This window comes from Rissa tridactyla, chromosome 1, assembly GCF_028500815.1.
Source record: "Rissa tridactyla isolate bRisTri1 chromosome 1, bRisTri1.patW.cur.20221130, whole genome shotgun sequence".
In the NCBI taxonomy this organism is placed as follows: Eukaryota; Metazoa; Chordata; class Aves; order Charadriiformes; family Laridae; genus Rissa; species Rissa tridactyla.
The window spans coordinates 45,568,301-45,592,926 of NC_071466.1; the positions used below are offsets into that span (position 1 = coordinate 45,568,301).

The 24,626-nt window shown below is 33.7% G+C and overlaps 1 protein-coding gene across 2 annotated transcripts in view; it reads right to left on the minus strand.

Moving 5' to 3' along the window:
* Positions 1–1,469: 1,469 nt before the first annotated feature.
* KLHL1 (kelch like family member 1) overlaps positions 1,470–24,626 on the minus strand; it is a 236,761-nt gene continuing 213,604 nt past the window's right edge. For both annotated transcript variants that reach the window (XM_054215759.1, XM_054215750.1), the window contains 4 exons: positions 24,098–24,260; positions 8,065–8,277; positions 3,353–3,524; positions 1,470–1,529 (listed from right to left, as the gene is read on the minus strand). In XM_054215759.1, the coding sequence (XP_054071734.1) occupies positions 1,470–1,529; positions 3,353–3,524; positions 8,065–8,277; positions 24,098–24,260 (608 nt within the window). The remainder of the gene's footprint in view (positions 1,530–3,352; positions 3,525–8,064; positions 8,278–24,097; positions 24,261–24,626) is intronic.

The following is a 24,626-nucleotide window of genomic DNA, read 5'->3' on the forward strand; positions in this document are numbered from 1 at the left end:
CCTTCCCAAAATTGCTAGTGACAGAGGACTGTGAGTTTTCTGCTTTTGGACCATGAAATGTTTCCTAAAGGACCAGAAAAGCTTTAAAGAAGACGTATACTTGTTAGTCCTGTTCCCAGAGCCTGTGTCTCCCTGAATAGCAGAATTTCAAATTCCATTACTGTCCTTAAGATTCTTACTGATTCAGCTGAGCGGATAGAAAGCATCATCATCAAATCTACTGCCAAGGCAAAAGCTCAAAGTATCATTACTGCCAGAAATGATCAACCCTAAAGGGAAGCACAGATGACACTAGTACATTTACCATATGAACTTTATTAGATCAAATGGTCTAATTTTCCTTATTCCACTTGCATTTATTCTGAATTCCCTACTTGCAGTTATTCTCAGTCATAAGTGGAAAGTCATAAATTGGCAGCTCTAATCAGGCAAGGTGTATGTATGAGCATCCGAAAGAAATAAAATGTAGTGGGTTTATCCCTTTTGAAATGTTAGAAGAGACTCTATAGACTGTTCTGGTCATGGTTTATCTGTTACATGACACAGTGAAGGAACAGTATCAATTTTTCAGCTTTTCATTAGCTTCCAACATGCAGAAGATGCATTAAATAGTGAGATCAGAGCCCACATGCTTAAATGTGAGAGAGAGTTAGGAGAGACTCTCTTCCTAAGAGAGAATTAGGAAACTGTTCTTTTGACTCCCACATTTGCAACAAAGCCCCAGTGCAGCCAAAGGATTGCTTTGTGTATAAGTAAATTAAACACACGGACTTCCCCTTCTAAAGACTCACTTGTAAGATGCATTAACACTGGCAAGGAAGTACAATCTGAAGTTACCAAAAAAAAGTAATCTTGGAGGTTTGCTTTTCGCTTTGTTTTTCTTCCTACTGCAGAGTAACAGCTCAGTCATTATGAATGAAACTTGAATATAGAGACTTTTCTACCTTTTCCCTTCAGTAAGAACTAAACTGTCTGTTTAAATTACGCCATAACCCATTTGCAGACAAGACCTGAACAGAAAAAAAAAAAAAAAATTACTGTCTACTTTTCTCTTTTTAAAAAACACAGTTTGAAAGTGATTAAATGTACTTCGATGTTTCTGCAGTTAAAACTCTTGTGGCCATGAAAACTGTTCTCATATTCCCTCCTGCTCCTTGTGTAGAGCTGGCCCTTGATTATCCAGTTCTCCAGGACACATTCGTGAGAACAGTACCTGAACTTATTACTCCACGTTCACATATTTATGCCTACAACAGCCTGATTTTTTTCCTCTTCACTGACTGGGAACAATTTTTATGATTTTACTGGGCATAAATACTTAATCTTTCTCACTTCCAAACTTCTTCAAGTTTGTGATCAACAGAGTATTCACTGTGTAAATCCTTGTTCTCATGAAGTTATCATTCTTGTTGTCTGATAGAAAAATAATCATTTCACAGTCAATAAAATCCTAAGCAGTGCTGATGAAGTCATGGTTGTTTGATGACTACAACACAGGCACCAGCTCTTCCAATATTTAGGGAAGCCATCTGCAGAAAAGAAGATACAAATTAACTGAACAGCAACAATCCAAGCAAGAGATTGCCGAAGTGCTGTGTCAACTTTATTTTAAAACGGTCAAAACTAATGGGAGTATAAACCGCTAAAAAGAAATACAACCCACAATATCCTAGTATTGTAGTTTTAAAGTTACTTATTCACATCTCACATCTTTCACTTGAAAGTGTGAGAAGAGGGGAAAAAAAAAAGTGATTTTAAAGCTGTCATCAGTTTTGTGAACTGTTGATATGCACGGGGTTTCTCTGTAGACTGTAGTTGATGCTTCCATTTTAGTCCCTGAGGCAAGATCAAGGCCGCTAACACCAAAATTTTATGGTTCCTAACAGGTTCATGTGTTTTTTAGAATAAGTTTAGCAACTTTAGACACTGCTCAAGGCAACACGAGGATTAATAACTTTAGGAGACTGGATGTTGCTGAAACTAACACAGCAGAGTCAGTTTATATGGTATATAATAATAATAGTAATGATAATACACTGTAATTAATGGTACTGTACATATCAAAGTAGAAGTGTTACATATTTCCTAACTGTCTGTCCAAGTGTGTTTATTCTTTTTTTTTTTTCTAATGTGGAATAATTTTTTATTTCCTACAGAATGTCATGCAAATGGTCTCATGATTTAAGTAACAGTAGATAAAAAAGATGTGTTTCTGAATTAACTTTACGCTATATATGTCTACATTTAAGTTTGACAACAGAATCCCCCTTTTGCAATCATAAAAAGAAACAGACATTTTTGAACATTATACATCTGCCCTATTTTAAATTATTATTTTAGGGTAAGATCACGCCTTCGAAGGATGTACTTTTCTTCACTAACTTTAAAGAGAACTTAGGGTGACTAATTCAGATGCAAACATCTACACTGGTGGAACAAATTACATTTTCAGAAAGTCTTAAAACAGAATTAATAACAGAATTATTAACAGAATTAATAAAACTTTCATTTCTTTTTAAGGCTTTGCTATGAATCCAAATCTTTCCAAGCACTACCGTGACATAATAAAATACATTCCTTCTACAACAAAATCACTGGTCCCCAGCTTCTTGCATTATACCACTATTTCATAGCAACATAGAATCATAGAACAGTTTGGGTTGGAAGGGACCTTTAAAGGTCATCTAGTCCAACTCCTCCTTTAATGAGCAGGGACATCTTCATAGATAAGGTTGCTCCAAGCCCCATACAACCTGACCTCGAATGTTCCCAGGGATGACACATCTACCACCTTTCTGTGCAAACTGATCCAGTGTTTCACCACCCTCAGCATAAAAAATTTCTTCCTTATATATAGAAGATATATATTGGGAACATACATATAGTTCAACACTTCAAAATGTCTATCAAACAGAATAAAAAGGAATTGAAGAATGAAATGAAAACTAGAGTCCCCACACAAAATAAACAAATTTTCATCCAAAGGATCTTCAGGACATGCTGGTTACCAATTAAAATTCCAGATATATTTTGATAATTTTTATGGCATTTCTTCTGCATGAAAAAAGATGAAAAAAATTAATTTGCTATAGAAATTTATCAGAACAAGAATTTTGTCTGAAAGGTAACAAGATTATATTTCTAAGGGCTACTTATTCTTTTTCCAATTTCTTAAGATCTAATTCTCTCTTTTCTGTCTTCAGAGGAAACTCCTGACATAACAGCTGATAAAATACTAGGACTGTTTTTACAGTTATGGGAACCTATAATTTTTTTCAGAAAAATAATGGTTTTGTGTACAACTACAAAGTATGTTACAGACAAAAAAAAAAAAAAAAGACTTTATGATTACCTGTGTCCATTCATTAGTTTGAGGGTCATATGCTTCCATAGTGTTCAGGTATGTTTGACCATCATAGCCACCTACTGCATATAATTTGTCACCAAGGAGACAGACACCAACAGCATCTCGAGGCATACTCAGCGGAGCCACCATTGTCCATGTATCAGTTTTTGGATCATACCTGAGGAAAGAGAAAGGAAACTGAATGTCCAGGGAGAAGATAAGTGTCAATTCATGATGATCTTCACTTGAAACATAGTCCTTTTTTTCTGGAAAAAAATAAATCCTTTAGAATCTTGACCAAAATATGCTTCCTAACAGCAAAAAGAAAACATACAGATTTATTGTGTTCCCAATACAAACCTCTAAATGTTGATTAGGAACTTATGCTCAGTAACCTTTTGGAATAAACTGATATATTTGTGGGATAAGGTGTCATAAAAAGAGATTTGAGAATGATATAAGAGCAATATCTGGATGTATGTATATTTTTATGTCTATATTTTAAGTATGATATTTATTGTAGCATATTAAAAATATTATTTCTAAAATTATATTACACTATATTTTAATTTCTAAAATTATACTATACAATGTTCACAGCCTGAAAACCTCCCTAAGAATTCAGGGGATATGTTTAACTGCATTATAGTTAGAGTGCTATCATTAATCTCCTCCCAATACTTGCTCAAGTGAACAGAGAAGTAGCATTTTTAAGACATTAATCACAATAGAATTTTTAAAACTTAGGGCAAAATTTCTTTTGTTTAATGATAGTCATTTAAAAATTAAACATTTAGCATAAGCCATAAATTTAGATATTCACTAACAATGTAAATATTAGTTAATTTCAGAAGCCATTCCATTGTAACTATTTTAAACATCCTTAAAATGGAAAAGAAATGCCTTTTGATAGTGCCTCTTCCTTTGTTACTACGGAAGTCTGGAGTATCTGGTTAAACTAGATACCTCATTTTTAGATAAAAAATATTACTAAAATAGAATACTGTATCACAGTATAATAAAATTAATTTAATCTGTCCTTAACCATCTCTACTATGTAGTATAATCACTTGAAAATCAGTGGAAAAAATAAACAGTTTAAGGATACAAATCCTTTGAATGACTTTAGTCACCTGCTTAAGTGTAAGATAGATCAAACTTTGCGCATGATAATTACTCTAAAATAATTATAAAGGAACTCGATAATGGCTAAAAATCTTATTTATTTATAAGTCCTCTAACTACTATGTTGTTACATAAAATAAGCATCAAACCTATATAATAATCTCCTGCAACTTCAAGAGACAGTGCTAGCTACAAGTTCATTTTCTGGGGGAGTCAAGTTCTTTCAACATATTTTCCTGCGGTCTAAACTTTATTAACTAGTAGTTTATAATCCTACAGAAAGTTGTATATACATACGCTTTCCAAAAGGAAATTTCTAGGCTTTTACTACAAAGACTGGCTATAAGAGCCCCTGCAACTCTTTCAGTCATTCATATTTTCAATAAGCAACTACTAGGAATACTGTTACAAATCCCACATTATAATTGAAAAATTGATTTTTTTTTAACCTTTTTAGTATAGATATTGAAACAACGATGTTATGGTGCTTTGCTTGTAACTGCCTTTTCATTCATAAATATTATCTTCAAATTGTACAATAACAGAATTGTTTTTAACCTTGATTAAATTGTTCTTGACAGCTAAATACATTTTAGGAAAAAGTTCTACTAATCTGGCTGCTATTCCTTCTGGCTTTATTAGAACTCCTCAGAAAATAAGGTGGTAAAATTTTGTGTTAATCTTTTTATGTCTAGAATACCATTAAACTGATTGCGTTGTTTGTTTTACTTTGTTTTTTTCATTTTATTTATTCATTTTCTATCTTTCCTTAAGAAGTTTTGAGTTAAATATCTAGATAGGTGATGTTCTAAGATAAATGTCTTTTAAAACTTCAGAGGAAAATACTTTAAAACAATGCTTGAATATGTGTAAGAGAAATACACATGTAACAAGCCCCCAAAAAACAATTTTGAATGAATTTTTTCAAAGACTGTGACTTTTTCAACAGCAGCATCATATGCCTCTAGCTGAGAGTTTCACAAACAGTGAAATACACAAGCATGCATTGTATCTTCACCTGCCTAAAGGTCATAAATTTTAATAGGCTCTTTGATACACTGCTTTTGAGTTACAAGGGCTAAGGTGAAGGGCTGCAAAAGCAGGTAAATTAAATGCAGTTGACATCTTTGAACTTTTTTGTTTTTTTAATAAACAGGTAAGCAAGGGCTAAAGAAAATTCTTATAACTCAATTCTGGCAACAAAATAGAACTGCACAAGAACTTGTTTTTTGTAATTGCCAGGAAAATGTCTGAGATTTCTTATGTCTTTTCTTCTCCTAAAAACAACTGAACATTTCATCTTCATAATAACTAGGTATGACCTAGGGTGAGAAGGGTTATGATAAAAGTTCCTGAATCTGGAAAGAAATCAATTTTAAATCAAGGTGAGATGAAGGGGAAAAAAAAAATTGTAGATCACTTGCTTATGTTTTTAATAGTTTCTAAGTTTAGAGTAATATTTTGAAAATAAACCTACTTTATAAAATCTGCCAAAATATCTCCAAAATTTTATAAGTCTTAAAAAGGAACTAGTTATTTTACCTTTAAAGAGGAATAAAACATTGTAGTTTTTTTTGTGAAAAGCAGACAAAACATAACTATTATTTTATTTTAGAATGGTTGAATTCCTATGATTCTTTACGATTGCATCAACCTTAGAAAAGTTCAAACTGTGAGTCTTAATTACTATTGAACAGGATTTTAGCAGTAGTGTTTAAAAAACACATATCTGCTCTCACTAGATTTATATAATCTCAAAAATAAATTTTAAAACATTATGTTTAGTTTGACAATCTTCCAGAATAAAATTGGTGTTTGAATAAAGTACATCCTATCAGGCTGTATCAAAATGACAAAATGACTGAAGCAGAGACTCATTCCCTAAAAAAAAAAAAAAGAGTTAAAAAAGATTGATGCCCTATTACTCACTTTAAAATACCTCATTATCACTTACTAGTCTTTGGTTTCCTAACTTATTGAGATGTTTTTATTTTTTGAAGATGATGCGTTAGTTTTGAATGTAAAAACAGGCACATTAAATCACATCCCAGTCATCTTATAAACTTACCTATCACAGGGTGGGCATAAGAGTTTTTTCATGTTTTAGTGGATTCAACTGGTTAATTTACATCCAGTCTATGCAAGTTAATAGCCTTACAAGTTCTGATTTCTTAGTCACAACTTTTAGCCTGGAAGCTAACTGCCCATGAAGTACATTATCCACATTTTTTGCTATCAGTGCAAAAACACCTAGACAAGGAACACTGTATAATGTCATTCAGATACCCGTGCATAAAATAGTTTAAGGTTATGTGGTCTAGTTTGTTGTTATAATCCCCCCTGAGAAAGACAAATGTTGTGGGATGTGGTTTGTCTTCAACACCAAAAGGGTTTTCTTCCCAGAGACCAAAAAATTAAAGAAAATCTCCCTTACAAGTACGAATAAGCAGAAGTAGTTGGAGTTATTTCATACTTATTAATATTGTTACTAGTAGTCTTAATATACATTTACTTAATTGAAAATGCTGGTTATCGTTCCTTATAAATGGAAGCCCATGACGATAGGCCCTGTAAGTACAGGTATCATGAGGTTTCTCTGATGAACCTTCCATCTGTTGGAGACAATGTAGTTTTAAAGTAGTGAAGGGAATGAATCTAAGACTGAGCAAAATCACATGGATAACATAAGGTGTAAGTTTTAACATAATTTTTGGATTACATATTGAGTAACTGGTAAATGCCACACCACATTCAGCAGAAAAAGTAACTGATATTTAATTAAAGTTTAATGCCTTTAGAAAATAAATAGATAAATCTCTCCCAGCACCTTGTATGTTGTATGTTAAGGTAAACAAACAACACAAACATATCTACTTCAATCTTTGCAACCTGTATATATTTGGAGAGTGTATTTTTCCTTATTCTATTTTAAAGCATACAGAAACAGAAAAAAGCCAAACCTTCATGAAATATTTGAAGAGGACCTTCAAATTGAAGACAATAATCTCTCCGACTGTACCCTACTGCCCTACTGGATATTCTTGAATTTGCAGAATATCCACTTGCAAAATTCAGGGTACTGTAAATACAGTGTGTAAGGCTCATATCAACCCATCAGGAAGTGGCAGTGTTACTAAAGGAAGCGATGTCATGTACGGTAATATCCATTGCTTAAGCAGTTCTATATTTCTTCTTTGCTCAACTATGCTTTTAGAGTCACAAAATACTTCTAAACACAATTCATTGTTATAAAATTATTTTAAGGCTGAATTTTTATGTCTGCAGAGTTTAGTTTATGACTCTGCAATGTGTAATATCATGCCTTAAAAACAAAGATTTCTTAAATGAGATGTGAAGACTGTAGTTTTGTGTCCATGATAATACATAATAGTACTGTGAAAAAAAAAAAAAGAGAAAGAAAATAACCTTCAAAGATATCGTCTTCTACATACTTCTATGGATTTTTTCAAGTAAACAATAAGATGGCATTTCTTGGGGTAAAAACATCTTTTAATTTTACTATCATTCAGCTAAGAAAATGATGCTACTGGACATTACTGTGTATTAAAAAAAAGGCATGCATAATTGGATACCTTTCTACATAGTCCAGCAGTCGGGAACAATGGTTAGAAGCAGGAGCATCATGGCCTCCAACTGCATAAAGAAAGCCATCACATGTAGCCACTCCTACACCTCCTCTTCTCTTACACATAGGAGCACACATATTCCATTTATTTGTGTGAGGATCATAATATTCCATTGAACTCAAGCATGAACTTCCGTCACGACCTCCAACTGAATATAACCTAAGAAAGTCCACACAAATAAAAACGTTAATAAAACAAGAGCTCAGAATTGTAGAAATAGAAACAAGAAGCATCTAAGTTTTTTTTTTTTTTAATTTGCTGTCAGCAAACAGGAAAAGGAAAAAAAACTATAATCTCTCAAAATCACATGAATTTCATAGGGTCGGCAAACATAGATGATTTTAATACAGTAGTTCACATACTACTTAGTTCTTTGCCCACTTGAATAGAAAAGAAGATATTTTCTTTCTAGTAATGGGTGTTTTCATATTTCGATTACAGCATATACTGCCAAGAGTACTTTAAGTGACATGCAGATTTGTCCTATAGTTTTATAATACATGTAAGCAGGGTTGCTGCCTAACTGCTCATCATCTGTGAGGTGGAAATGAAAGTGCTAATTTATAATTGGTAATCCAGACAAGCAAAACATATGCAATCAATTTGTCAGAGTTTCTCTGTGTTTTTATTTTGCTTCCAAGTATTGGGAATTAGTCTGACAACTGCTGTCCTGTATTTTAATATTCTATCTTGTTTAATTCTTTAATACTGAATAGATTCACAAGGTTCTAATTCTCCTTGTGCAAAAAAAAAAAAAAAAGGAAAAAGAAAAAACGTACTGCATAAGCTCTGCTTGCTAAAGTACAAACCATATGGAGAACTGTAGTCAGTCTTTGATCTAGTATTCAGCCAGTTCCACATACAAAACTGTTGATGGGAGGCTCATGTCCAGAATCAATTTTACACTTACAACACAGTAGACATCAAATATGCAGTGCATTGCAGAAAAGAATATTGCATTATGTTTTAAACATGGATTTTTAAAAAGTACTACTTTTTACAAAGTTTCAAGGATCTTGGTTAAATTGAAGAAAAGTCTTCCCCACACTGATCTTAGCATGTCTACTCAGCAAGTAAGAAAATTTTAGTCCCCGGCACTTTATGCTGATTTTCTTCATCGGAATATATAATGAGGATTGAGTTCTGTAGGGGAGTCATGGAAAAATTCTGAAAATATTTCAAATTTAAAATGGCAAAAATGTGGTTTAACAAAATATATGTTGTGTTTGGAACTATCTGCAGACAAGAAACTTGTTTCCTTCCTCCCTTTATAATGGTTCCCAGGAGGAAATGGTTCTGATTGTTCTTTCCTAATATTACCATGCTGCATTCATTTCTTACATGAATCCTTTTGCAGTCTGTTGCCTTTTCTGCAGTGCCTGGGGATTAACTAATAGAAACACAGGCTATTTTTAAGCCCAAGCATTGAGCAATTTACCATGCAAAAGCTGTCTGTGTGAAACAATTATTCATTTGGAAGCTTTTACTGTCCTAAGCGCTCCATGAATTCAGAGCTACTTAAATGTGCATTTACCATTATGTTTTGTTGGCATGGCTGCTGATGAATTAGGAAGTACTGTACTACCACTAAATATGTCACTGAAGCCATAGAACTTTTTCGTGCTGCCTGAAAGCTATATTTCTTCTCAGACTAAAGTAGCCAGCAGAATCCATACTCCTCTATGAGATGTTAAAGGAAATACACGTTTTTTGCAATTGGTTCTGTAGATTCAGCCCTGAGACCTTTACTTTTCTATATGATTATGAGATATCTACAGGTGGGATCCAATTTGAGAGTAAGACACCTGCATGTAAGTGTTAATCTGTGGGTGTCTGCAGTGTATAAGTTGTTTTTGTGCTCAGGGTAGTCAGCCGAGCCTAAAGAATGATTTGGTTCACCAGCCACAATTGTACTTTTTTTTCTTCAGCAGAGAATAAGAACTGCAGAACAGCACTTAAAAACTTAAAACATGCAATCCATTTACATTAATATAAATGTAAATATAAGCATTTACATGTAGGTGTCTGCAAGGATGTTATCTTTATTTTCAAAGATGGGATTTAATTCAGCTGCCCACAGACAGTGATCAAATGTTATTTTGACATCTAGGGTACAGTGACATTCCCTGCAGGCTGGCAGATATGACAAAGACTACACAGGACAAACATGCATGATTGCTGGAGGTCAAGTTGGCTATCCTGAGGCAATTAAAATGGCAGTAGACAGTTACATGCAGATAAGTGAGTTGATCCCTAAAAATGAAGACCGTGGTTAATAAGCCTGTGATTTCCAAATAGATTTCTAAGTAAATATTTGGACACCAAATCACTTCACACAATTTTAAAAAATGCAATGTACCAACACTTCTGAAGAGTTCAGTGTGAATAATCATGTGTTCCCTGAGTCTGAGTACCTGCCATTTTGTTTATTTCTTTTGGCATTAAAAGTTGTCATCTATTCCATTCTCTTTCAACTGAAATAAATCTATAAGATTCCCACACAGAAGCACACTTTTTCATTCCTCTATTTCAATTAAGACAGCTAGCAAAATATAGCTAAAAGCATTCCTGAGTTGCTGGTAAAAAGACAGCAAATGCTGTTCATAAGTAACTGATAAAAATTTCAGCCAGTGATCAGGACCACCTAGTTTTGGTTAAAATGCTCTATGCTATTCAGAAACAAAATTCATTTCCAAAATCAGATTTTGGAACTATCATTTTAGGGTTTGATTGTGTTTCTGTCTCAGCAAGAAATAGCTCATAAGACTAACAACAGAATTTTCTTTAACAAAGGTCTAGTTCAGACAAATAAAAGTTGGAAATCAAGTAACTGTTTTAGAGCTCCAGTTGTGGCTGAGCCTGAACACCTCAGTGAGGAATTGATTCCACTCTTCAGCCAAGTTTCCTAATCCATAGTCACAAAGGCCCAAAATGACTGCAGCACAACTCTGCAACCGTTGCTGAATATTCAGGATAATGTACAGCTAACTGAAACTTTTGCAATACTTACATCCAAAGATATTTAGTAGTCTTACACACTTTTTAGGGCTCAGAGTTCTGTTTTATTAGATGACAGGATGAGTCAATTTTTGCAGCTTTGTCTTTCTTGGTAACAGAGTAAAATTTTGCAAGGGGGAAGTATAATGTATTTCTCTAAAAAGCCTGAAAAGCTGGTATTACTGAGATCAGATATCGGTCCTGCAATTGCAGGCACTACTCTTGTGCCTTTTAAATACAGACAATTCTATTACTTCAGTTACCAGGTGCCATCTGTGCTCTGGATGATTTCTTGAAAATACTTGTAAGTATACTTTCATTTCCACGTGCAAGTACTTTCAGAATTCCAAGATGAAAGATAATTCAGTGAGTCTGAACTTAGCAAATTCAAGTTCCTCAAATTGCACTTTGTTTGTTAATTTCACATTGTTAATTTACAATATTATCTTAGTAATTTTACCTTACCTCACTTACTACTTCAACTAGCATCAAACATATAGCTCAATTTTTTTCTATTTCTCCCAGATTACTGTTGTGTGTAGACTTTTTGTAGATATCATATCTCTTAATAGCTTTTGAGTACCTACAGTATTGTAAGATTTTTTATTTTCAACATTGCACAATTAAAAAGAAAGCTTGAAAAACAAGCATAATCACTGTCACATAATAGTCGTAGCTTCATTCATTTTTGAATATTTTGTTAACCGAATGGCACCTCCTTGTGTATCCCATCAGAACCTACCATTCTATTATAATTATCACTGTTTAGAGGAGAAGATCAACAAGCAAAAGAGAGCATCCAGTATTGGGTACTTCTGTTTCCACTGATCACAGTGAAAGTTTTGCCTGGGGAGATGTTATAGATTTCTATTCCCCAACAGTCTATATTTCAGCTTGTTCAGACACTGTGTGTAGCTATGAATTTAGACCAAACTCACCCTCCTCTGAGCTGGAAATTGGTCTCTCCAGGGTTTGGTCATTTCTTTTTGTATTAAGAGAGATGGAGATTACTAAACATTTGTGTGTATATATATATATTTTTTATATATATTTTTATATATATATATACCTAGAAAATGCAGTACAGGTTTCAAAGTTGGAGACATTAGGAGAAATCATGACCAGCTGGATCAAAAGTATGTATCTCTGTGCTATCACTAGAAACCTTTGATAACTAATCAGAAAAGCCATTTTTAAATTCAGTTTGACAAGGCAACCTCAAAAGACCAGACTGCCTTTGATGTGAGGTAGTATGGCTTGTGAAAACAGTTGAATCATGCTTTTGCTGCATTTCTTAACGAGCTTCTGCCTTTCAAAATTCTTTCACTGTGAATATCAAAGACCACATCCAGTCTTTTGCTTAGGCCCCTTTGTACCCTTTTCTGCCCTTTCAGCATGCCTTAAAGAGCAATAGAGAATAACTCTAGCACAAAGGATTTCTGCCCAGTAGAAGTGAGGGGAAGTCAGTGCTGGACTTCTGTATTACTCAATCAGTTCATACCTGTAGGACACTGTAGGAGAGGAACGATAGCTATCCATGCTGCCTTGGTTATGCCAATGAACAGTAGTTCACTGGCAAAAGTCGAAAAAATGTAACTTTCTGAATGGAAAGCAGTAATAAATAAAGTAATAATTTCATGAATTTGGTGCAGTAATGCAGCAGTGGAGTAAATTAAAAATGCATACAGTTTGATAAAAAAAAAAAAGGGAAGAAAAAAAAGTCATAGAGTGAGTGGCTGCAATAACTGCTGACAGAAAACTTTGAAAGAAAAGCACCCTTTGCATGGATAATATCATTATGGCACAGTTCTACTTCCTACACTAGGAAGTACAGTTTCCTAATAGAAAAAACCTGTTTCAAGTAAATTTTATTCTAATCAAAGTTATATGAGCTACATTATCTCTGCAAGACCAATGATTGAATGCAGATTCTACCAGTTAAAAATCTTCTTGAACATAGCAGGTAAGTGTAATAGACAGTTAAGGCAAAAGTCTTTGTAAGTTAATCATTTACTACAATGTGAGCTTAAGGCCCTTTATTTGCTCTCTTATTTATTAAAAAAAAAAATACAGTGAATCTGTTATTACATAAGAAATTGTTGTTGAATTAACAGAATTACTTTGTGCTAGACTGAGCTAATATGTTTATGGTTTCATCTTTGTGAGCTTTAGATGATACAGCTTGTTCTGTCTCAGTATCTATTTATTGCATGATTCTGACTGAAATATGTCTACACTTTTTGTAGTTCCTACGTTTAAGGAAGAATATTTTCAACGTATGTCCCTTTTTCCCTATAGCGGGAGGCAGAATAATTACCATTTTGAGAAAAGAGTTTGGTCAAAAGCAATAGTTAATAAACAGCACATTTATAAAACATCAGCAGTGTCAAAACTGTCATAAAAGAACCTGAAATAACTTCTACAGCATTTAAATTAAAATATAAATTTATTCATAGGTCAAAGTACATGTAGAGTAAAATATAGTAAGAACAGAGACAAGACTTTAAAAGTTTCTACAAAAAAGTCTAAGGTTAATAACTTCTGAGTTATTCTTTGAAATATATTTGTCATTCTTCCCATTGCAAAAGGGTTTTGTAAAACTAGTTACATTTATAAAATACCTAATAAGTAATTAATATCATCCTAAATCAAATTCCGGTTTACTGTCTAGTTGGGTAAATAATATAAGATCTGGACACAGACATGTGAAAGCATTAAATTTTTGACAAGGTTAGGCACTACTGTGTTTCAGTATCAGGCAAAATATTAATGTCATTCATAAAATATTGATTTAAAAGTATTTATCTGTAGCCAGTTAGAACATTGTGAACAGAAAGAATGCAGTACAAAACATTTTCTCTCTTTACATGATTGTAATTATATAGGCCAAGTATAGTATTTTTCTTAGTTCAAATGGATTAGTAAAGGAATAACTGAACCATCAATAAGGCACAAGAGCAAAGAAATCCTCAAGCAAAAAAAAAACATGAAAAAATCCCGCTCTGATGGGAAATAAAATTGTTTCAGACATACTTTCTTATCTTGATAGCTTGGCATGAAATTTTGAAGTGTTACTTCAGCTTTAAAAATCACAATTACAGCATATTAATACTTCATTTATTTAATAGTATTGAGCCAGTTCCCTAGTCTTTACTGAAGTATGAAAATTATCAGTGCATTGCAATTACAGGGATGACTTGAAAAAGTCTTAGATCATTTAGTCTGTGACCTTCACAACGAGAAAATCCTTCTCAATTCAGTGAATTCAACCAATAATAAAAAAATTCAGCCGAAATCAGTCTACTGAGTCAAAAGACATTTCATTTTACCCCAATAATAGTTATTAAGAAGTTAATCAAGTTTCAAATTAGAAAAAATAGAAATATCAGTTAACATTGGAGATGGCACTATATTCTGTTCTGCTGAGTATAGCAGATATTGGATAGCTGCTGTAAGGGCTGTTGCCCATGAAGTTATTTAGTTGAGTATTGAATAAGATATTTAGCTTTCTTTAATTTAAGTAAGATTCAGATGTTTAAATCTCCTTCCAGATCTACACATATGTGGAAATAAGAAAGTATGTGTATACACATTTATATACACACATGAATACATGTGTGCATACATGTATGTATACAATCCAAGTAAATGATTACATTTGGTCAGGGGAGTACTTCTAGAATTCTCTGACTGCACTGAACAAGGGCTTCCTTCAGGTCCCATCGTTTAGGCACTAAGAACTCTTTGAGACATGTTGGGATTCTCATACTTCATCTTCCATTAAAGATAATAATTAAAAGCCAGACTTTCTGAATAATCCAGAATGTGGGATGCTAATATCTTTTGCTGTTTTGGCTATAAGAGGTAAGACAGTGATTGCTGAATGCTTTTAAGCCTGTGCTTAATTGTGGAAGCTGCACAATTAAAAAAAAATGGCTGTGAATCTTTCTAGGTGTTATTCACACTGTCTTCCACTGTATAGATTGGTACCTATGTTATCTTTAACGGAGTTAGATGGAGTGAATGGATTACCTTTCCTTTAAAGTATTAGGATTGAGTAAATTAACTCACCATGTCTGCTTCGTCTGAAGAACCCTCACATGCCCAAATAATTGCATACCTTACTTTGTTACATTCATTATCTATGTGGAATTTGTTGTTCATTACAAAATTTAAAGAAGAAAAGAACTATGCGGTAAAGACAAAATGTTTCTTATTACAAAAACTGAATGGCAGACCTTAATGGCAAATGAGAGTTATGCTAGCTATATACCAGTCAATAGTCAACTAGTTCAAAAATCTTGTCTGGTTGGATGATGGATGAAGAGAAAAGCATGGTGGGGCGTACACACTAAAAGATATAGATGTGCAGTACACATGCAAAATAGGAACTTGGCCTAAGCATCTTGGAGCCTGACCATACCATATCAAGAGAAAACAAGCTCATCAAGATCCCACCCTGCAGTGTTAGTAACGTCTCTAGCATCTGCCGTGTTTCCTAACAATAATGGGTTCTAAAGAGCAATATATCCCACTGCATGTGTCTCTGCCTTGGACTGTAGGAAATATGTTGGATTTACTGTGAAGCTTTGTGATTTTTCATTGTCCTCTTCGAAGAGTCAAATATATTTACCTAAATTGTATTTTTTCTAGACCCTTTTAAGACTAGCCTAGCCACATAAAAGGAGGTAAGCCTCTGCCAGGAGTCCAATTTTACAGGCTCGATGTAAAATACCAAGTTAAATCTTGCTTGAAAAAGAGAGAATGTGATGCATATTGAACTGAATTGCACATTCACTGAGCTGCATGGGACCCCCACGTAGGAAATATGAATTTGTGTGCAAAAGTACGAAAGATCAGACCAGGGCACTGAATTAGTAATAAGCCTTAATGATTCTGCTAAGACAAAATGCCACAGATAGTTTATTATATGATGCATGAAAGGCAAAGAAGCAGAACTCCTGGAGGAGGCTGCAATCAGCTACGCAATCAAGTTTTGTAGGTGGTTATATGAATGTAATACATTGCTAATTCTCTTGTGTCAAACACTGAACCGCTATTAAGGACTTTGTGGAATTATTAACCAATGCCTCTCCAAGGTCTGTACACAGTGAATATATTCCTGTGAGTGACTAACTACAAGACAATTTTGAGACCCTTTCTTGTGCACACATTTATTTGGTTTTAATTTTGCTATTTTCTTGAAAAATAAGGTTCAGCAACACAAATTTTCTGGTGTTCACTTTGTAATAATGCATAATAGTCATAAGGGACATATTAAACTAAAGCAATGGCTATTTACCACAGGCACAATATTGATCTAAATAACACAAGTGTCATTCCAGCTTTGTTTCATTAAATGACCTGAAACCAAAACATTTCCCTGCACATATGCCAATGTCTGTATTGGCCAGCTCTCTGTGTTTCCCATTCAAAATGAAAAACAGAATAGCTGGAAAAGTACTGCTAAGACAATCCTCCGATTTATGGAAATCCATTACTAAATGAATGCAACTACTGCAAAACTGGTGGAACTGAATGAATGTAACTGAATATAAATAAATATAACTGGGCTTTTTTGTTTTTAAATAAAGCTAGATGTTATTGGAGCTTCTCCACCTAACAAATGAAATTGAAATGTAACAAATGAATTTGCATATGTGAAGGGACAAAATAGTAAATATGTATTAAAAAAAAAAACCCAAAACCAGCATTTGTATGCTCTATTTCTATGAATGCTTAAGTAGAATTAATAGAATGGGGAAGCCATTCTAAATTCTATCTGACCTGCTACAATCAAGCAACAGACAAAGTCTGACATTGCCAATTGATAACAAATAATTTCATAAAGGACACAACCACAAAATCCCATTTTTATGTTGGACAATCTTTCAATAAAAATATGAAAAGGGAATACATTCAAATATCAGTGACTAAGATAAAGAGAAAAAATGAATGAACCATAATGGAGAAAGATGAGGCTTTCCAAACAACTCCAATGCTAAAGATGTTGGATTGGATTAAGAGTATCTATGTTTAGGGTTTTGCTCCTATAAAAGAAATATATCTGGTAGAGTTAAGGCATCTTGCCCTTAGTATTTGTATTGTATTTTCTGCTTAAAAATATCACCAGTCATAATTTTGACGTCTTTCTTGAGATTATAAATTGTGAATCATGTCCTCAAGGGTGTCTGGGCATTTGTCTGCTTCCCTTGGTACCGAATTTATGAAACAAGAGTTGGCCATTAGCCCTAGGACAGACTTGCTTCTTGGGTACTTGAAGCCCATCCCTATTCTTCAATTTTCACCTTTGCCTAATTTAAATGGCTTAGTGGTTTCTAATAATCCTTTCTTTTCCAGTGTCCATTTAGACAACATTTGATAGAAAACCTGGTCTCGTGACTCAACACAAAGATGTCCAGTACGTGGCAATTATTTCATGATTAAGTGTGCAAATATTGCAATTTTACTGGCTGCAGGCACCCAGGCGCTGGCAGCAGGGGCTGCAGGGCGACCTCTGTGACGGTAACTGGTAAGTGATCTTGCTGTCTTTATCTCAATTCATAAGCAATCTCATCCTATTCTCCCCCTGTCTGATGGAGAGTGAGTGAGCAGCTAGGCTGGCATTTGACTGTTATCCAAGGCTAACCCACTATAGTAACGCATAATTAACTCCCAGCTCACAGCATCCCTTTTCTCCTTCCCTCATTGTACAGTGTGGAGACTGTAAAACACAGGCAGAGACTATAAAAACAATTGTAATAGAAATACCAATACTACTACTAATAAAAAATACATTGCTGATTCTCTGTTGAAAGAATCAGATAGCAGTCAGATAGATATTGATGGGGAACAATATTATCCTGCAGCATTTCTCGTTGCTCTTTTACTTTTCTTCAGAGAAAACAGACACTTATAAAACTTTTTTTCTCAAATAAAAGATTATTTGAAAAGGCACTTAAAATAGTTTTAAAAGTTAAGATTATCCAATTCTTCACTTTCATCATCTATCATAGAACAATAATAGTGTGTGACATTTGATATAAACAACAGCAGCAGGTGGAAATATCAAGTTCACTAAAGCAAAGGTTTGAGGATGTGGCAATCAATAAAAGGCAGAACTCACTTCTCCTTGATTCTGCAAGATGTTGCCATGTGAATCAACTGTTTCACAGTGCATGCCAAAGTCATTATATTTGATGCTTAACTCAATGTACTGCTGTGATATTCTACTATTTAAAGACAATCTGCAGATTATATTAAAAACTGATTTTTTTTCCTTTTGTAGCACAGATTTATTGATATCTGTTAAAGAGAAGAAAAGTAAAGGGCCAGTCTTTTTCCCATGAAAGCTATAGTTACATAAAAAGAATGTTGACAATGTCCAACACACAAGTAAAAATTCAGGAATATTTTTTCGTAATGTAATATTTATGGCCATACAATAATAAAATCTAGACAATTTTCAGTTATGGTTCTGTCACACAATTATTTGGAATAACCTAAATCTGTATGATACAGTGAGTGTCTTTTAGGTATATATTCCAGAGGAAAGTGTGCAAACTTAATTTCATTTTTACTTACAGTTTCCCCATTAGAATAAAATCGGCTCTGAAATTAAATTACATGAAACAAGTTAGTGTCAAGGTTCAGTGTTCTTTAGGGAATGCATGCTTCATATATTAGAGACTTGTTAATAGAAAGCTAATAAATAGCTACTGTTATCTTCGAGGCAACTACATTTTAAGTTACTGAAAAGATTAGTATTTATAGGATTGAAACTGTCAACTAGGTTTTGAGCTTTTTTTTCTTCTTGATTTTAAAAATGAAGAAATGAAGACATAACCTTGTAACAGTAAGTGATGATTTTTAAAAGTTTCTGGGAAATACAAGATTTTTTTTGGTACTTTTGGATTCTTGGTCCTTCTAACTTACACTATACAAGGGTACTATAGCTTTAGGATTATCTCCTGTAAACTATAGAATACCAGTCTTACATAGTATATATTACATACTAATTACATGTTACTTATGTCAGCCCCCGAAGAACAATTCAAATAAATCATCCCAACTTCTGACCTCAATCCTTTCTGATTTTTTTTAAACTTCTAAGTTAATGTAAGTCTCCACTTCATATTTAATGTTTTAACACCCACATCTGTTGCTGATGTGAGAGAGTTCATTCACTCTTTCTCTGCCAGTCTGTGAAACAGAGTTCTTAATCGTAACAAGGCAGAAAAGATGATGCTGTTTTCAGATCAGGAAGAACTACTGACCATGTTTCATCCCATGAAACTCTACAGTCATGGCAAGTCCTACAGTAGCTACCAAAGTACGTTAAAAATTGATAAAGGCATCAAGTTTAAAAAAAAAAAAATACTAAGGCTAACACCCTACCAACTTCCATTACTCTTTAACTATAAGAAAGGTATGAGGATGAAGGAGATGGAATCTCCAAGGCCTCAATACAGATTGTTACTGCTACACAGCATCAATTGCTGATTTGGGAAAATGAAGGAATGTTACTGAAAAGGAAAATTCTCGGATTCCAATCTTTGGTGTCCCATGAAAACAGATAATATTACCCTTTCTATGAACCAATAAACATTCATTTAGAACATGATGAGAGTTTTGCGTACACCCTCTTGTTGTCTCCCTGTCATTTTTATTCTATCTCTACTTTCCCATCTGAATTTTATCTATTTGTATCCATCTGTTCCTTTGCCAACTGTAATACTTCTGTTCCTTTTCTTTGGCATGACAGGCATTCTTGATAATGATGGTACTCCCTATTCAAACTTTGGACTTTCAGTTAAACTTTCTTCAATATGCATGACCAGAATTGAACACAGTAATCCAAATAGCATAAATATTTCCCCAATGAATTATGTATTCTTCAGTTGCATTTCCTTTTTTCACAGATTTCTTCTACTAGTTTTTCTGTACTAACAAGGTACAGAGCTTTTTTTCTCTCTTCTGCCATTCTCTACGATTAGTTTTCTTCAAAAATAAGACTCGTTCATTCACATATTTACTACTTAATATCCCATTTTTGTTGCTTCTTAGGGTCATCCAAATACTTCTGTAGTATAGTTCAACAAGTCCTGTATGATAATGTTCCCTTTGGTGTCACTTTGAATGGTCTGATAATTTAACTAGCATACTCCTGCTGTTACGCTCTTTTATCCCAAGGCTCATCTTTAAAGACTTTGTGATGTCCTAGTTGTCATATACAGTTCTTTTCTGCTTCAATTCCCTGTACTATCCATCTTTTTTCCATCTTAACTATTTCCTGTGTAACACCAGATAAGCTGTTTCACTGAAATTCTGGTAGAATAAATCTACTGTGTGTATTTCTTTTACCTAGAAACCCTCCTATCCCTTTTATTAGTTATAGTATTGGTTATAGTATTAGTTCCTTAGTTTCAGGAAGCCATTTAAGAAAAGGAATATTGTTTGTGTTCCCGATTGAAGGACAGCAACTACCATATCCTTTTACTGTAGGAAATCTGAGAGTAGCAAGCAGGTGATGTTCATGCTTGGAGAGGAAGATTTTCTGTTAATCCTTCATGGGTGAAACAATACTATGACCTCAAAATGTAATAATGCAACCTGATTATACAACAGAACCCTGTCAACTGGACTAAGATATTTATTCAGATATTTATTTTTCTGAATTTCTGAAAAATTCAGCTGGATTTTATAACTTCACTAATTAAAAATTTTTTCAGACTGGATTATGATGCACATGTTGACACAATCCTTAGAAAAGATTTTGATATAATATAGCATTTTCAGTTAAAAATGTATTACAGTGAAATAACATTAATTTCTGTGTGCCCTGTTTTGCCAAATTCAGATAGTATTGCTCTCCAATTGTTTGAGCAGCAAAATAATAGATAACTGACTTACACAGACAATACAAATGAGCTTCAAAACAAAGGTAAGCATAAAAAGGTTTAATAAATTAAGACCTAATAAGAAGTTACTTACCAGTCAATTATCTCAGAGCCTAAGGAGAGCAGAATCATAAAATTTTATGCTAAAATGTATCATTTTTTTCTGCTTAAAATGTCTTTAACTGCAAAACCAAAGGAGCATACCATAGAGGTATGGAAGATCACAAATGGAATAGTTTCCAGAATTAAAACACAAAAGAAGAGACTGCATTTTTTCAAGTATTTAAGAAGCTCATATTTGAGTTCTTCGGCATACAGTATCCCTTTTATGTGAAATACCCAACGCAGTGTGGGAGATAAACACATAGGGTAGTTTCTAACTCTCAAACTTCAAATTAGACTAACCCGGCTGCTTTTTACTTATTTACTTCTTTAATTCACTGCAGAAGAAAAGAAACATAACAATAGCCAGGAAGACTTCTTAGAACCTCCATAATAAAATTGTTTCTCCTTTGTTAAATGTTAAAGACAACATCTTGTTTCTCATTGAGACATCCATGTCCAATATCCCTAGAATTTCTTTAAAAAAAATCCCCACACATAAAAGTTTGCCTATGTCAAAGCAAAAAGCTCAGATGAGGAATGCAGCATATGTCAGTTGTGTGGAACAGCAGTGTAGTAAGAATAGCACCAGAGAGTTGGAAGGTTTGGTCCTTACATGTTTTCAAGTTTCAGTTCTTGGCATATGGGATGTTTTTTAAAGATGGCTATTCAGATTAAAAAAAAATAAATAATTTAAATCAGTAGTATATTTGCTATTTGCTTCAGTGAAACTACTGCTTTTCTGTTTCCAGTGGCACCCATTCCACCTTTCTGAGACACAGGTAACATCTCTTTTCATTTAAAGGTATTCTACATAAGTCATACACAAATTCAGTTGGGCATTTATTAACTGAGAGGCATTAAATACATGCTCAGCTGTGCAAAAGAAACATACCCAAAATACATATACATAATCATATGCAGCTCTTCATAATTTTAGATCTATAATTGCAGGGTTATTTGTCTAGATCTTGCCTCTGCTAGTTTGCTGCATGGCTCATACACTATTGAAACTAAATTATTTTAGAGTAACAGGGTTATTAAAGCAGCTTTGTCCGTTTGATCTGCTCTGGAACAGTGGCATTTCAATGCCACTGTGACGTAGTAAAAGTAAGCAATGACAATTAAGTTTCAGTGGTTTGCAGATGATTTCACAACGTAAAACTAACTCCTAATGTCATGGATGAGAAGTAGATCATCTTACTGTATGATACCATTATTTAAATAACGAAATATTAATAATGAATTTGTCCAGTAAAGGCTATTTTATAGACTTACTCTGCAAATAGGGCACAACTGCAATATTAAAAACTCATAAAATTAGTTAACACTTGTAAAGCCTGTGCTTTTAATTAATTTGAAATTCAATTTTAAAAATATATATCTACATATTGTCATAGTTTTGGGATTATGGGTATTCTGTCAGGCCTCCTGTTACTGCTACAGAAAGGTACACAGTCTCTTATAGGTCTTGTAACATTGTTGTTTGTGGGCTAAATTAGGCTCCTTGTTTGACTTTTATGTTAGGTGACTGAATATAAAAAGAGTCTGGCAATCCCAGAAATCAATTCAGCCTACTTATCTCAAACCTGTGTCTTAGATGTGATAAGCACAACCTAATATAAAGGATTTTTGAGAGTTTATCTAACTGTATAATCAAAACTAAATGATTTGCAACTGGAAGAAATGAGGTGGGCAAAATTCAGTGGATTGTTGAATTATGCAATAGCATAGTCTACCATGAAACCCAGTAGGCTTAATAAGTCTTTTTTCCCCTATATACTTTTTATCCTAAATTTTATCAACTATTTTTTTTAATGTCTTCAACATTTACTCTCTCATTCCATCCCACATATGCAGCTGTTTCTCATCCTTTCTTCCTTGTTGTTCAGTAGCAATGGAGTATGAGGAAAGTATTATTCCAGAAATTTGCCTTACTCCATTGCTCCCACCATTCCCAAGGGATTCTTTACTGACTGCCCTTTACTGACTGCCCCGTTCAGTTGTCTGCATTGGGATTCATCTTCCCCACTTAAGATATCAAAACCACAGAAGTCAGAATCTGAGACAGAGTGTATAGTAGAGAAAAACAGGCACTTACAGATCACAATTCATGCTGTCCTAACATAAATGTCTAAAACAAGACAGACTATATCCTAAAAGTGCATGTTTCTTCCACTGAACATAAGGCGAGCTTAGGATGATTGGTTCAGTTGTAGGTGTCTGTACAAAATTATCTGAAATTAGGTGTGATTAATTCCTCCCCTACCTCTGAATTATTACACTTCACACTATATTCTATTTAGCCACATATCTAAAAGAAAGTACTTTAAAAGTGATAAGCAACAAGTAATACATATCACATTACTGTAAAATGAGTTTTTAATAAGTGCCACATTAAAATTTTAATAAGTGAAATTTATAAAAGAGAAACTTAGAACCTGAACACAATTAAAATTACAAGTTTAATGCAGTCTGACTCGTTTGACAATAATGAAATTTCTGTTTACTTCTTGTGTGAATGCAGTTGCCTTCAGACAAAGGTTTCATGGGTCAATTTTGGGCTGAAGCAAGGTATTAAATGCATATACAACAAATCTTATCACTGAGTGCATGACTATATTAGAATTATAAACTCAGTTGGCTAACTAGAACTGACATATACAACATACAAAAATCAGATGAGTCAACTGACAATTTGTCTCAGATTGGTTTATACCATACACACTGACATTTCAGGTCTATATTCTTAAGCATTTGATATAAATATTAAACAAAAATAATATAGAAAATATATGTAAATTACTTATTTCAAATAAATGTAAGGGCCATGAGATACAGGAGGGTATGCCCAATTGTGTCTACATTTATTTTAAAAGAAACCCTCTATTACAATATGTTAAAAGTCATTTACCCCTGCGTGTCAGTTATTCATCCCTCTAAAAAAACGTGTTTCAACCATATAAGAATACCCTACTCACTTGCCATTTAATGCTGCTACTCCAACAGTGCTTCTGGCAATTGACATACTTGCCACAAATGTCCACTGCTGACTTTGAGGGTCCCACCTCTCAACTGTATTCAAATAACTCCAACCATCATGTCCTCCCACTGCATAAATAGGTCCTTCAAGCACTGTAACTCCTAAAATGGAGGAGAGAGTGAGAGAAGAAAAAAAGTATGCTTTATCAATAGTTAAAAAAAAAAAAAAAGTGTTTCAAAACACAGCTAGCAAATTAACTGGCATATTCAAAGCGAAAATGGAAACACCAATTTGAGATTTGATTAATTAAGGATTAACAAACAGGAATAAAATTAATGCCACTCCACATGGCTTTATGAAAAAATAGGTCTTGTCAAACAAACCTGACTTCATTCCTTCAGAAGACGGTTTGCTTCGTAGAATAACCTGTCAGTGATATGATAGTCTTAGAATTCTGTATCCTGTTTAACTTAGTATCTCATAACATTCTGATCATGAATTAGCTCTTTAGAATATCAGTAAAGCAC